This window comes from Nicotiana sylvestris, chromosome 12 (assembly GCF_000393655.2).
Source record: "Nicotiana sylvestris chromosome 12, ASM39365v2, whole genome shotgun sequence".
NCBI classification, from domain to species: Eukaryota; Viridiplantae; Streptophyta; class Magnoliopsida; order Solanales; family Solanaceae; genus Nicotiana; species Nicotiana sylvestris.
The window spans coordinates 139,495,711-139,509,471 of NC_091068.1; the positions used below are offsets into that span (position 1 = coordinate 139,495,711).

General features: G+C 34.8%; 1 protein-coding gene across 1 annotated transcript; it reads right to left on the bottom strand.

The window, feature by feature from the left end:
- Window positions 1-588: 588 nt before the first annotated feature.
- On the bottom strand, window positions 589-6,004 carry LOC104226381 (GDSL esterase/lipase At5g03820-like). Its single transcript, XM_009778364.2, has 5 exons — window positions 5,671-6,004; window positions 5,175-5,305; window positions 4,276-4,509; window positions 1,696-1,951; window positions 589-1,041 (listed from the first exon to the last, which is right to left on the bottom strand). Exons 1-5 carry the CDS (start codon window positions 5,909-5,911, stop codon window positions 848-850), a joined length of 1,056 nt encoding a protein of 351 aa, XP_009776666.1. The 5' UTR covers window positions 5,912-6,004; the 3' UTR covers window positions 589-847.
- Window positions 6,005-13,761: the final 7,757 nt, after the last annotated feature.

Genomic DNA, 13,761 nt, shown 5'->3' on the forward strand with positions numbered 1-13,761 from the left:
AGAACCAGGTCCTTCTATAATTAAGTTAAGCGAAAATTGGGTACCATACAAATCACCCCCCCCCTCTTGTGTGGTATTGAAGTATAAAACATCAATTTTGTCGCCACCAAATTGTAAGTGTGAGTCATCACAAGAAATGATGTATAATTCGCCCATTTATTTGAGTAGCGACTACCATTTATGTTTACTTTTTGTGGCGAGAATAGTCGCCAGCAAAATCTAATTTGTTTTGTTATTAGCTTTTGCAACGACTTTTCTCGCCACAAAAAATAAACAAATGCGCCACAAAATATATTATTTAAGATAGGTCGCTACCCAAACAAGCGACATATAGGTACTTACGATGACGGCTTTGGCCACAAATGATCGTCACTAAAACCTTATTTTCCATAGTGCGTGCGATCGCACAAACAAGATGTGCGGCTGCACATTATTCCAAAGAAAATTTGAGACTGCATAACTGACTTGTTATGTGTTCTTTAAAAGCTGGTTCTCACAGTGAATGTTACACAGGAATAGGGAGAAATCCCATTATTGGATGACTGTCCTTTTTACTAGTTTGCTTCAATGATATGAAGAGACAGAGTGTAATGTGGAAACTCTCACATATATATATATTAATAATAATTTCTTTCTGCAGATTATTATGTAACAGTAGGTGAAATCTTGGCAAACATATAGTATGAAACTACCTAGGAAAGCTCTCTGCAGCATTTTAAATAGTTTTAACTACTTCTCCACAAGACATAATATAGCTTAAAACTGAATAAAACGAAACCATTTGCAACTCCAACACAGCAACTATATAGCACTGTCACTAACTGACTGAACCCTGCGACTTTCAGGCTTAAGAGATGAGATCAAAACCCTGCTCCAGTAGACTTTGAGCTAATTTCTCATTAGCAGCTTCAGATGGATGGAATCCGTCCCAGAATACGTACTGTGTTGCATTGGAGCATGTCCCTATTGACCTGACATTGCAAAGGAATGATGTTTCTAATGTTCCAGTCCCACAACAAGCTCTCCTTGATTCGAAGAATCCTGAGAAAATGCAAATTGTCAAAGAAAAATGTCATACATTGTCCTCTTTGATTTCAACATAACTGATTCTACGTCCACTCAGAAGAAAAAATAAGGATTCATTTCATGTATGGTTATTGATATAACAGATGCGGAGCCAGGATTTTAACTTTATGAGTTCTGAATTTTAGAACGACAACTTCAAGTGCTAATAACTGGACCCTAAATTTAAAGTTTTTTCATATTTAATGAACTTTTTAACACAAATACACAAATTGAGCAAACATGCAGGAAACAAGAGGCCACAGGTTCGAAGGGAGCCTTGACACAGCCGGTAAAGTTGTTGTCATGTGACCAGTAGGTCACAGGTTCGAGCCGTAGAAACAACTCATTGCAGAAGACTGCGTATAATAGACCCCTGTGGTCCGGCCCCTCCCTGGACTCCACACATAGCCGGAGCTTAGCTACTGAGTTTGGCTGAATCCACAGTCAGACTTAGATCCGTCCATGTTTGTCAAATTAAAGTGAGTGAACTTTACGCACTATAGCTATAAAGTCAAAGTTTAGCGACTTAATTATTATAGTGAATAAAGTTCAGTTATTTTAAGGCAAATTGATGATCATTGATCAATATAATCTAAGATGAAAGGGAAAAAACATGTTTTAGCAAATTACCATTATCGGTAGGTTTAGTGATGAGATCCAAGAGAGGCTGATAGATGTCGAAAACTACAAGCTTAAGGCCAGGAAGCCTGCTCTTCAAATTATCTGATGTTGTGTTGAGTTTGCTGTTGAAGAAAACTGCATCTTGGTTCAATCTTGCTACACATTGATTGCTTCCTGCACCAAATAAAGTAATGGCTGCTGGCAAACAACCCGTTGGTGGTAGAGTTGTGACACCAATTTTCCTTGCTCCCAAATTATAGAGGTTCTGTTCATACATTACTAATTATGTTAAAACAGTCATTGGCTTTTATGAATACTGTCAAGTTCAATCATAATTCAAATATAAATATATCATATTATGTCATGTCATGTTTTAACGATAGAATTCTTAAGGTGTCCAACATAAATTTTCAGGCTGGACCACACAGGTTCTTAAGTGCATATGTAAATAGATTTTTTTTTTTAAAGATAAAATTCAGAAATAGCCACTTTTCAGCTGTGTTTTTGAAAAATAATCATTGTTATAGAGTTGTCAAATTCCAACCCATTGTCCTTGACCTATAGAATTTAAAATTTGATGACAATGGCTATTATTCAATTAAAGGACTGAAAAGTGGCTAGCTCCCGCTATTACTACGAAATCTTAAGGTAGTGTTAAATGGGATGGATTAGAGATTAACCATTTTTTGGGATGCTATTAAGAGATTAACCAGAATTTATTTTGTTCTGAAATAATAAATTAATTCCTAACTTCAGGACAATTCAGGATATTTTTATCCCGAACAATTGAACTAAAAAATTGAAATTCAGAATGTATTGACTAATTCCTAAATAACAGCCATTTAAAGTGGCTACCTGATGTCATTTCTATCATTAAATAGTTGGGTCAGAATGGGTCAAATAGTGTAAGCGTGTAACCCAATAGGTAAGAATACAACCCAAACCCAAACAAACAAAATCAAATTTGGAGATATGAATTATATGGGAGAAATTCAAAAATAGCCAGATTTACAATTGTCGTTCAAAAATAGCCTAATTTTAAAAGTAATCGAAATTTAGTCATTTTCATGTAAAGATAAATCTGAGCGAAAACACTGTTCAAAACCCGAAAAATACGTCAGTATATTATACTGGAGTTCCAGCATAAGTATGCTCGAACTCCAGCATATTATAATAGAGTTCCAGGATAAGTATGTTGGAACTCCAGCATAATATGATGGAGTTCCAGCATAAGTACACTAGAACTCTAGCATAATATACTGGAGTTCTAGCAAGTATAATTGTCCAGTATAATGTACTGGAGTTTGGAGCATCGATGCTCCAGTATATTATACTGGAGTCAGCAAAGTATACCGGTCCAACATAATATGCTGGAGTTCATACATAGGTGCACCGAACTCCAGTATATTATGCTAGACCGGTCTCTGTTGCAGCAAAATAGTGGCTATTTTTTATTGACTTCGTAAACGCTAGCTATTTTTGAATGACTAGTCCGAAAACTGGCTATACCGTGCTATTTTTACGAATTATATGCATTTCTAGACTTAAGTTAATAATTTAAGAAAAGTACTTTAGTTTTTGCTTTTGTTTCAAAAAAACAAATAAAGAAGGAGGGGAGGTTGGGTCATTTGGATGATTGGATTATGACCAATTATTTGACTCATTCTGACCTAAACAAACTTTAAGTAGGTTCTACATGACCCGTTTATTGATTTGACTCATTTGCGGCCAGGGGTTCCACAAAGCAAATAAAGCAACCGTTTAGGTCTCGTATTTGTGGGGGCCCCATTTTTTGTTACACCTAACACATAATGTATAAGTTTAAAAAAAGAATTTTGTACAATGAAAAAGTTTGATTTCTTTCTACCAAGAAAATTGCACTTGAAATGAATATCGAACCCGAATTTCGTAAAAAACGTGTAATATATAGGAAGTAACAATTTGATACAAGTATTAAGGAAAATAATACAATTAAAAGATAATAGTTTAATTAATACACTTAATCAAATAAAAAGATTTAATTATTTTTCAAATGCCTAAATTGCTTATGGAATAATTTTAGTAACTCATGTTACCATTGCTTCAACGGAAAGAAGTTTTCAAAATTCAAATTGATAAAATCTTAACTAAGAACAACAATGGCACAAGAAAGATTAAATGGATTAGTTATATTATCAATTGAGAAATACTTATTAGGAGTTATTGATTATAAGAAAATTATTAATAACTTTGTATATAAGAAAAGCTAAAATATAGACTTCAAATAAATAATAAAAAAATTAAAAAGTTAAGGTCTCTCATAAAGTTTGCTTTAGGCCCCAAAATTCGTCGGGCCGCCCCTGTTTGCGGCGACCTCTAAGTGTGACAAACTATATCACTATTTGCACTTTTTATAGATAAGTGTTGCTTACGAATTTCATGCAAGTGCAAAAATATTGTTACACTGTCCGATCATCCAAAAGATATTTACAGACATATTAATTACTATGAGAGATAAATGTGACATTACGGTATAAAAATTACTTGACACTAACAGTCTATATAACTTAAACTCATAACAAAAAGTACAGAGGAGAAGAGGAAAAGGACCTGAACAAATGAAGAATAAGACTGCATAAGCATGTCCGAGAACCGATCAGGTGAATAGACTCTGTTGAGCATTGGATTTATGTAGTAATTCTGAATAAAATCACTGCTGCCTGCACTTAAAAGATGTATTCCTCCTGAGAATATGTTATTAGCCTGTGTCCTCCCTACCAAATTCACTACTTTTCCTTGCCACTCCCTGTAATTATTTAGCTGTTGTGCCAGTGTAAGCGCGCGCTGCAAATAACACCATATAGTAATATTCAAGTTAGTTATCCACAAGAGACAAGAAGATTTTATATACAACTGATTAATTAATTTCATGAATGGTCATTGAACTTTATCTATTATAACATTGAAGTCATAAATTTGAACTTTATCAACTATAATAGTAAAGTTATTGAACTTTACCCGCTATAATGACAAGACATATCCTTCGTAAAGTAACTTTAATGTAAACTTTTGTAACTTTATTGTTATATATAGGGGATAAAGTTCACTTATTTTAATGCAACAAAAAATAGTTATGTGACTACTCCTACTAGGTAATGTTTGGTTACTATAACGTTACATAAAATAGTTTTGTGACTTTACTATTATAATAATTCTTAAAAAGAAAGAGTTCAAGAAGGTTGAATAGGTCAAAATGAATCTGCAGATTTATCGACTTCATGTTCAAACATAACTCTTGTTATAGATCATTTTTACAAAATTGCAGTCCGGCGCACGAAGTATCCCCGTTCACGCAGGGTCAAGGAAAGGGTCGCACCCTATGGGAGCGTGACGTACGGCTCGAACCCGTTAGAAAAAAAGTTAATGAAAAAAGTGAGTAACCATGAGTGAAATTAACTCTTCTCGGGCAAACATACAAAACTCAGAGAGGGAGAATCAAGAAACTTTACATAAAGTTGAGGAGTCCTGTCATAATAACCAGAAGCAGCAGAAGCAAAGTTGACACCAGTGATTATGTTTTTCCCTCTTGCTTCTGGGCTAAAGTAAGCTGGTGGATATGAAGTGAACCCAAGGTATTCAGCTGTGCATAACAACAACTATGAGAAAAAGATACAAAAATATTACAATACGAAACAATACAATATAACAACAACAACAATAACGACAATAACATATTCAGTGTAATCCTACAACTGGGGTCTGAGGAAGGTAGTGCGTACGTAGACGTTACCCCTACTTTATATAAGGTAGAGGGAGGCTGTTTTCCATAAACCCTCGGCTCAAAGACACACTCTGTGTAATCCCACAAGTAGAGTCTGAGGAGGGTATCCTTACTTTGTATGAGGTAGAGATGCTGTTTCTGATTGACCCTCGACTCAAAACAGTACAATATAAAACGATACATTATGAAACAACGAGAACAATTTTTCTAAACATATATATTACCAGTGAAGTCAGTGGCCAGCTTTCCATTGCAAAACCTTCCTGTTGGTCTATGAGTAACAAAATCTCTTCCATAAGGAGGAAAATTTGCCTTTATAAGAGTACTTAAATTGTTGTTATTTCCAACATCAACTACAGAGTCTCCAAAAATGTTCAAAGCTGGAACCAATGGATCTCCATTTGACACATAAAATACCATAACAAGAACAAGAGTAGTACCTAAGAAACATTTCGAGAATCCCATTTTTCTCTATTTTTCCTCACTTTTTTTCTTTTCTTTTTTTGGGGGTGTTGAGAATTTAAAGAAGTGGGAGTGAAGTAAAGGTCAAAGTGAAATAACTGTAGGATAGAACGTTGCACATTTTAAGGACATGCATGTTTGGCACCACTACCTAAAGCTAATGCTGGAATGTATGTTGACATTATTAGGCGAATTACATAATATAACTGTTAAAAAGCTTGTTTCGTTTTTGTCCTTATTATAATTCTGTTTAGGAATATGACGAATTATTTTAATAAAAGCTAGCTTAAGATACTTTTCAGAAAACTGAAAGCAAATTTCGCGTGACACAGAAAATTTGTTCCCAAAAAAAATATTGTCTTTGACGGCTAAATTTTGTGAGTTAGAACTTCAATCATATCATTGTGAGGCCAGTTGAACTAAGTTTATGTAAAAGAAATTAACTTTTACATATACAATGGTTGCAATAAATGCTAGAGAAGCTCGAGGTTAAAGATAGATGTTTTGACCCCCCACCCCCCAAACACACACACAATTAATGAAATATTTGGTCAATTCATCTTCATCTATAGGGACACTATGAGTGTTTATCCTACAACCCTTTACAAAAAAAATAAATTATACTACAATCAGACTTTTCTATAACAACATCTCTATATAACAACACTTCACTATAAAATTCAAGCTTTTCCGAAACCGATTTTTATGTTATGTTATAATATATGTTCTCTATAACAGCACTTCGCTATAATGAACAAAAATATTCGGAACTAACAAGATTGTTATAGAGAGGTTGGACCGTATATGTTTGTGTAAGTAAATATTTTTTTTATAAGCAATATATATATATATATATATATATATATACACACAATAGATTATTATCGGTTAAAAAAATTCAAAAAAAAGATTACTAGTCGAATTGTGATGCCAATACTTAAAATATTTTTTAAAATATTTAAGCCAACAAAACATGGAGAAATTATAAAACATTTTCCGGAAAGAACAAGGATCTTTCTACTATTCCTAGGAAAGGAGAAGGGCAATTAATTTGGAAGAGTAATGCACACAACCACCTAAAAGTATAAATGAATCCCAACGCCCTACTAATTATGTTGCATTCAGAAATTAAATATCAGCATCCTCTTTAATGCTACTGCAAAGCTTCAGCATTCAGCTACTGTGTATTACTCAGTATATACACTTATAGCTAGCTTTATATTTTGTTTTTTCTGTAAAAGAAAATTGTTTTTTAAATAGCTTCATTAAACTTTTTTGTTTAAAATTTAATCTCCTTCAACTCCTTTTTATTTTTCTTTAGAAAATACTTTTGGCGCATAATTAGTGTTGAGTAAAAGTAAAAATTATTTAAAACTATTTTGCTCTTTCCCTTTTCTTATATGTAGGTATTGAACCTGGAACGATGTGCTAATGAAGGTTGACATATTTCCAATCTCTATCATTCCAATTTTCACGGCTTGGATTTACATGGAGATTAAGGTTAAAACTTTGTTGGAATATTATATTTGAACGATGCAAGCCACAACCCGCCTCTCTATTTTCACTAGGTAAAGATAACGTTTGCGTACACGATATACACGATCCTTCCCGGAACATACTTATAGGAATATATTGGATTTATTGTTATTATTGCCGCAAGCCACAACCTATAACAAACTAGTTAGTCGGTGTATTTTTATGAACCGTGCATGCAAAGATAATTACAAGAGAAACACACTATATATTATTAGGATTTAAGTTATATGCACCGACATTATATATAATTTTTTATACCAATATTATGATAAAACAAGAAAAGTAGAAGAACAAATATTGCAGAGAAAGAGAGAGTAATTTTTATTGAATTTTGGGATGATTTACAATGGGATAAGACCCCTCTATTTATAGGGGAAAAATGACTTAGCCACAAAGTAAAACTCTCTACAAGATAGACATTCACTCTAAATAGAATTCTATTCATAACACTCCCCCTTGAATGTCTACTCGATAAGTAATGTGCCTCATTAAAACCTTAACTAAAATAAAACCCAATGGGAAAAAAAATTCTAGAAAAAGAAAAAGAGTACACATGTTTAATAACACGCCTTTTGGTTGCCTAGTTAAAAACCTTGCAAGGAAAACCCAGTGGGACAAAACCTTGTAAGGGAAAAAGAGTGCAATGCGCATTAACTCCCCCTGATGAGAGCATCAATTCACATCATTGAGCCTTCGCATCCCGATTTTGTACACTAGCTTTTTGAAGGTTGACGTTGGTAGAGATTTTGTGAACAAATCAGCCATATTATCACTTGAACGAATCTGTTGCACATTGATATCACCATTCTTTTGAAGATCATGTGTGAAAAATAACTTTGGTGAAATGTGCTTTGTGTGAGCACGTGATTTTTGCTTCACGAAAACTACTCCCAAAGAAATCGAAAAATAAAACAAATTGCCTTCGGGTACAATTTTGAGAATTTTGCGTGATATTTTGGATAATTATTTTTGTCTGTGCATGTTTATTTCTGCTTTAATTAAGAAAAATACAAAAATATATGTTGCATGCACATTTAAGATTTAATTGTGCACTTAGGAATTAATTGAACCATGTTTTGTTTTTAAGAGAAAGAAAATCACAAAATAATATATTTTTTGCATTTTTAGCATTTCATGTCCAAGTTATGTGATTTTATTTGATTGTGTGTGTTAATTGTTATTTAAAGTTAGTTAGTACTTTTATAAATTAATCTAGTCCTATAAGTTAATTTAGGATTTTTGGAATTTTTAGTTTTATTAGTTTAAGAAAAGAAAGGCAAAATAAAAGAGTGTTAAGTCATATTTGGGTCAAATCAATTTAAAGTCCATCATCCCAAATAATTTTTCTTCCCCTTTGAAATTGAAACCCGGATACCCACCCGTACCCCATCCCCGACCCGGTCTGCCCCATAGCCCAAACAACCACCCCCCTTTCTTCACTTCATTTTTCATTTCCAAACAAAAGAACCTTAAACCACCCGCCCCCCTTCTCTTCATCTTCTCCAAACGACCCCTCCTTCTCCCTCGACATCCATGGCTGCCCTCCTTCTCCCTCGACATCCATGGCTGCCCTCCTTCTTCTTCTTCGAACCAACGACCACCGGCGACTCCGTCAACTCGTCGGCAGCCCGCTTCACGTCCACCAACTTCGTCCAAACGACCACCTCCTTTCACACCAGCTTCGTCCAAACAACCACCTCCCTTCACACCAGCTTCGTCCAAACGACCAGCTCCCTTTACGCCAACTTTACTACCAACGCCCACTGCCATCTCCAAGCTCCCGTCGCTGCACTGCTGACCACTGGCCAGCCTTCTCCATCGACGTCCAACGCCACCAACAAGCCCAACGTCGTCACTCGTCAACCAGTCACCAACAGTCCGCCCCTCCAGCTCCACAGTCGTCGACCAGCAGCCTTCACAGAAATGACCAAACACTCCGTTAATCATCATGCTCGAGCAGCCATGAAACTCTGGTTCAAAACCTTTAAAACCCTCCATTAAAAATGACTCATTTTCAGTTCGCGAGTTCGAGTTTCCGACGGGGTCTTGGTTCCAGATTTGCTCGAGTTTCTTGGAACATTAGCTTGAAGCTTTTGTTCGTTATTTGCCTTTGTTGTACAGCTCTGCTCAAAGAGTTTTCTGTATTCAATCACTTGAGAAATCCATTTTTGGCAACAATGAAGGTCCATCTCCTTTTTCTTTTCATCTTGTCTTTTGGTTAAACTGATATCAATGAGCTGCGTGTTTCCATGATTGAACGTAGTGAGCAGCAGTACAAGTTCATGAATCTATCGTTCTTCTTGCTTGTTTTAATTATCTTGCCTCGTTCTAGTTTCTATCTTTTCTTAGTTATGTTATATTGTTTCTTCTTGTCGTTGTTTTCTTACATATGGAGTCAGTTTGTTTTCATTCAGTATGTTGAAAGTGTTCATTTGTTCTTGTTTAGGTTTAATCTAGAAGTGTGTTAGTTTAATCACTGAATCTTTATTTTGATGATATTTGGTCTGAATTGAGTTTCAAGCTTAAATTGTTATTTGAGTTTGATGAATCTTAATGTCGTTGATTGGGAGTTAGTTTCATGTGTTTAATTAGTCAATTGTTAGGATTTCTCACTTAAGATTGGTTATAGCTGCTATAGTTTGGTTAATTGATTAGGAGGATTGGATATAGCTGATAGGGTAGAATGGTAATTTCAGTAGTTTTAGGGGTATTTTGGGATTTAAAGTTTTAAAAATGATTAATTTGAATGCTCTGTCCACTAAGCACTAATAATATTAAAATAAGGCATTGTTTAATACATAGTGGGAGACAAGACATTTGCTAAAGGGGAACAAGACATTTGCTAGTGGGGAACAAAGCATGCAAGTGTGGGGAACAAGGCATGCAAGTGTGGGGAACAAAACATAATGGTATGAAAAGCTTAAAAAGGATTGATTAAAATATGTTGCCTATACCTATTTTTGGGTTATAAATAAGGTCATTTCAAGACAGAAAAAGGGCTGGTTTTTTTGGAAGAAGAAGAGGAGTTCTCTTTCAGTCTTTTTTTTTTCAAAGAGTTTAGGCTGGATTTTTAACATTTAAAAGTTCAGTAATTTGAGAGTAAAAAACAGGCTGGTTTTTAATCCTAAAAGGTTTAGTGTTTGGAGAGTTAAGAAACTGAAAAGTGAGTCTTTTCTTTTACTGCTGAATATCAGAACTAGTATTGTTGCTGTTTCATTGGTGTTGTTGTTTGGTATTTCTGGGGTTTCAATTGGTTCTTCCTGAGTTTGCTATTGGTTATTGGCTACTGTTTTCATTGGGTGTTGCTGGAACTCTGCTGGTTCCTTCCTTTTTAATATGTCACTGGGTTGTTCTGTCACTGCATTGCTGTGTTATTACTGTTGCCGACTGTTCCTTCATCTTCTTGTATTTCCGTTATCCAGGTACACGTTCTAAAGCTCTCAAATTTAAAGGAAAGGAAGTAAAGAGTTGTTGGAATGGATTTCTGAATTTCCCCTATTTCTTTGTGTTTAATTTGATGTATAAGCAGTAGTTCACTTGATATTTCATAGTATGTATTGGAATGACTTTGGAATGCATAAAATGGACTGATTGAATCTATTTCTACAAACATGGAATATCAATTGTAATTAATCTTAGTTGGTGGTTACTAGTTATGAAATATACTGTATTTAATTCTTTTTTTTCATTAGTCGTGAAATAGTTTCAAATAATTTATGTCACAAAACAGGTTCAAATAGTTTATGGAAATCAGCATGTTGGTTTAATAGGTCTAATTCTGAGATTGTGAGTTCACTTGAGTAAATAATATCATTTTAAATAGCAACGTAAATAATGTTAGTAACTAATGTTAGTTCTCAAATGTTAGTGATTAATGTTAGCTTGATGACAGTTTTTAAGCATTGATGCATTTTTCAGCAAATCGTAAAAAAAAATTGGCTTTGTATTCCACATAGTTAATTCCAATAGTCCAATTCATATAATAAAGCTAAAGTTGAACTGAATCAAAATGGTAGCTGGTTTGTCAATATTTACAACGGCAGGCGGCAGATCTTAAGTTAGGTAGCGGGTTCAAACTAAAAGGTGTTTTCTTTTGTTTGGACCCGGACTTGAACTTGAAGCCCGAACTTTTAATGCTAATTGATTAGGATTTTCTTTATTCCTAGAGACAAATAAATAGAAAATCATAGTCGCTTTAGGATATCCTTGAAAAATAAATGAGATGAGCTTCGCCGAATAAAAAAAAGAAATACAAAATTGTGGGGCCCTCAATAAATATTTGTTTTAAAATACTTAGATTTAGGGACGGGCCGTCTAGCGAATTTCACGGCCTTCCCCAAAAGATAATAACGCGCAAGTCACTTCCGGCGCGCTTTAAATAAAGTACTTTCTTAAACTCGGGTGCACATTTATGTGACCCAAATCCAAATCTCAACGGAGTCGGAACATGTCAATAACCATGGGTGCATTGATGTGACGTGGTTCAAGATGTGTTTTCACGACGTTGCAATTCCCATTAAAAGAATAATAAAAGCGGTAAAAAATTAAAATTTGCACATAGGTTCAACATGTATTAAAATCAGATAAATAAACCGAATATGACAGTTGAGTGACCGTGTTAGAACCACGGAACTCGGGAATGCCTAACACCTTCTCCTGGGTTAACAGAATTCCTTACTCAGATTTCTGGTTCACGGACTGTAATACAGAGTCAATCCTTTCCTCGATTCGAGATTCAACCGGTGACTTGGGACACCATAAATCTCCCAAGTGGCGACTCTGAAATAAATAAATAAATCCCGTTTCGATTGTCTTTTAATTGGAAAAAAACTCCATTTTCGCCCTTTGCGGGGTGTAGGAAAAAAGGAGGTGTGACACTTTGTTCTATCTCCTTTTATGAATTCTCCCTTCAATTGAGCTATGCATGCTGCATTATCTACATACAAAATTGTGGGTAACTTGTCACATTTCAAACCACATTTGTCTTGAATAAGATGTATTATAAACCTCAACCACACAAACTCTCGACTTGCTTCATGAATAGAAATTATCTCAGCATGATTAGATGAAGTAGCCACAATTGATTGCTTAGTCGATCGCCAAGATATGACAGTGCCTCCACAGGTAAATACATAACCTGTTTGAGACCGAGCCTTGTGTGGGTCAAATAAATACCCAGCATCAGCATAACCAACCAGATCGGGACTGCAATTGTTGCCATAAAATAAGCCCATATCGATAGTCCCTTTTAGATACCGCAATATGTGCTTGATTCCATTCCAATGTATCCTTGTAGGAGCAGAGCTATATCTTGCTAAGACATTAACTGAAAAAGTTATGTTAGGCCTTGTAGTAATAACAAGATACATTAGTGCACCAATTGCACTAAGATATGGTACTTCAGGACCAAGTAGCTCTTCATTCTCTTCTTGAGGCCGGAATGGATCCTTATTCACATCAAGTGATCGAACAACCATCGGAGTTCTTAAAGGATGTGCTCCATCCATGTAAAACCATTTCAATACCTTTTCTATGTAGGCAGATTAATGAATAAAAATTCTGTTTGACAAATGTTTAATTTGCAAACCAAGACATAATTTTGTCTTTCCGAGATCTTTCATCTCGAATTCCTTCTTTAAATAATCAATTGACTTTTGGAGTTCTATAGGAGTTCTAATAAGGTTTATGTCATCAACATATACGGCAAGTACAACAAATTCCGATGTTGTTTTCTTTATAAAAACACATGGGCAAATGGCATCATTTATATAGCCTTCCTTTAATAAATACTCACTAAGACGATTATACCACATTCGTCTTGATTGTTTTAGACCATATAACGATCTTTGCAATTTGATTGAAAACATTTCCCGGGACTTTGAATTATTTGCGTTTGGCATTTTAAATCCATCGGGAATTTTCATATATATATATATATATATATATATCAAGTGAGCCATAAAGGTAGGCGGTAACCACATCCATTAAATGCATGTCAAGCTTTTCATGGACATCAAAACTAATGAGATAGAGGAAAGTTATAGCATCCATAACGGGTGAATATGTCTCTTCATAATCGACAACAGGCCTTTGTGAAAATCCTTGTGCAACAAGGCGTGCCTTATATCTTTGTACCTCATTTTTCTCATTTCTCTTACGTACAAAAACCCATTTACAGCCAACAGGCTTAACACCTTTAGGTGTTTGTACTACAGACCCAAAAACTTCATGTTTTGCAAGTGAGTTCAACTCTGATTGGATTGCTTCTTGCCATTTTGGCCAATCAAGTCTTTGTCGACATTCTCCAACAGATTGAG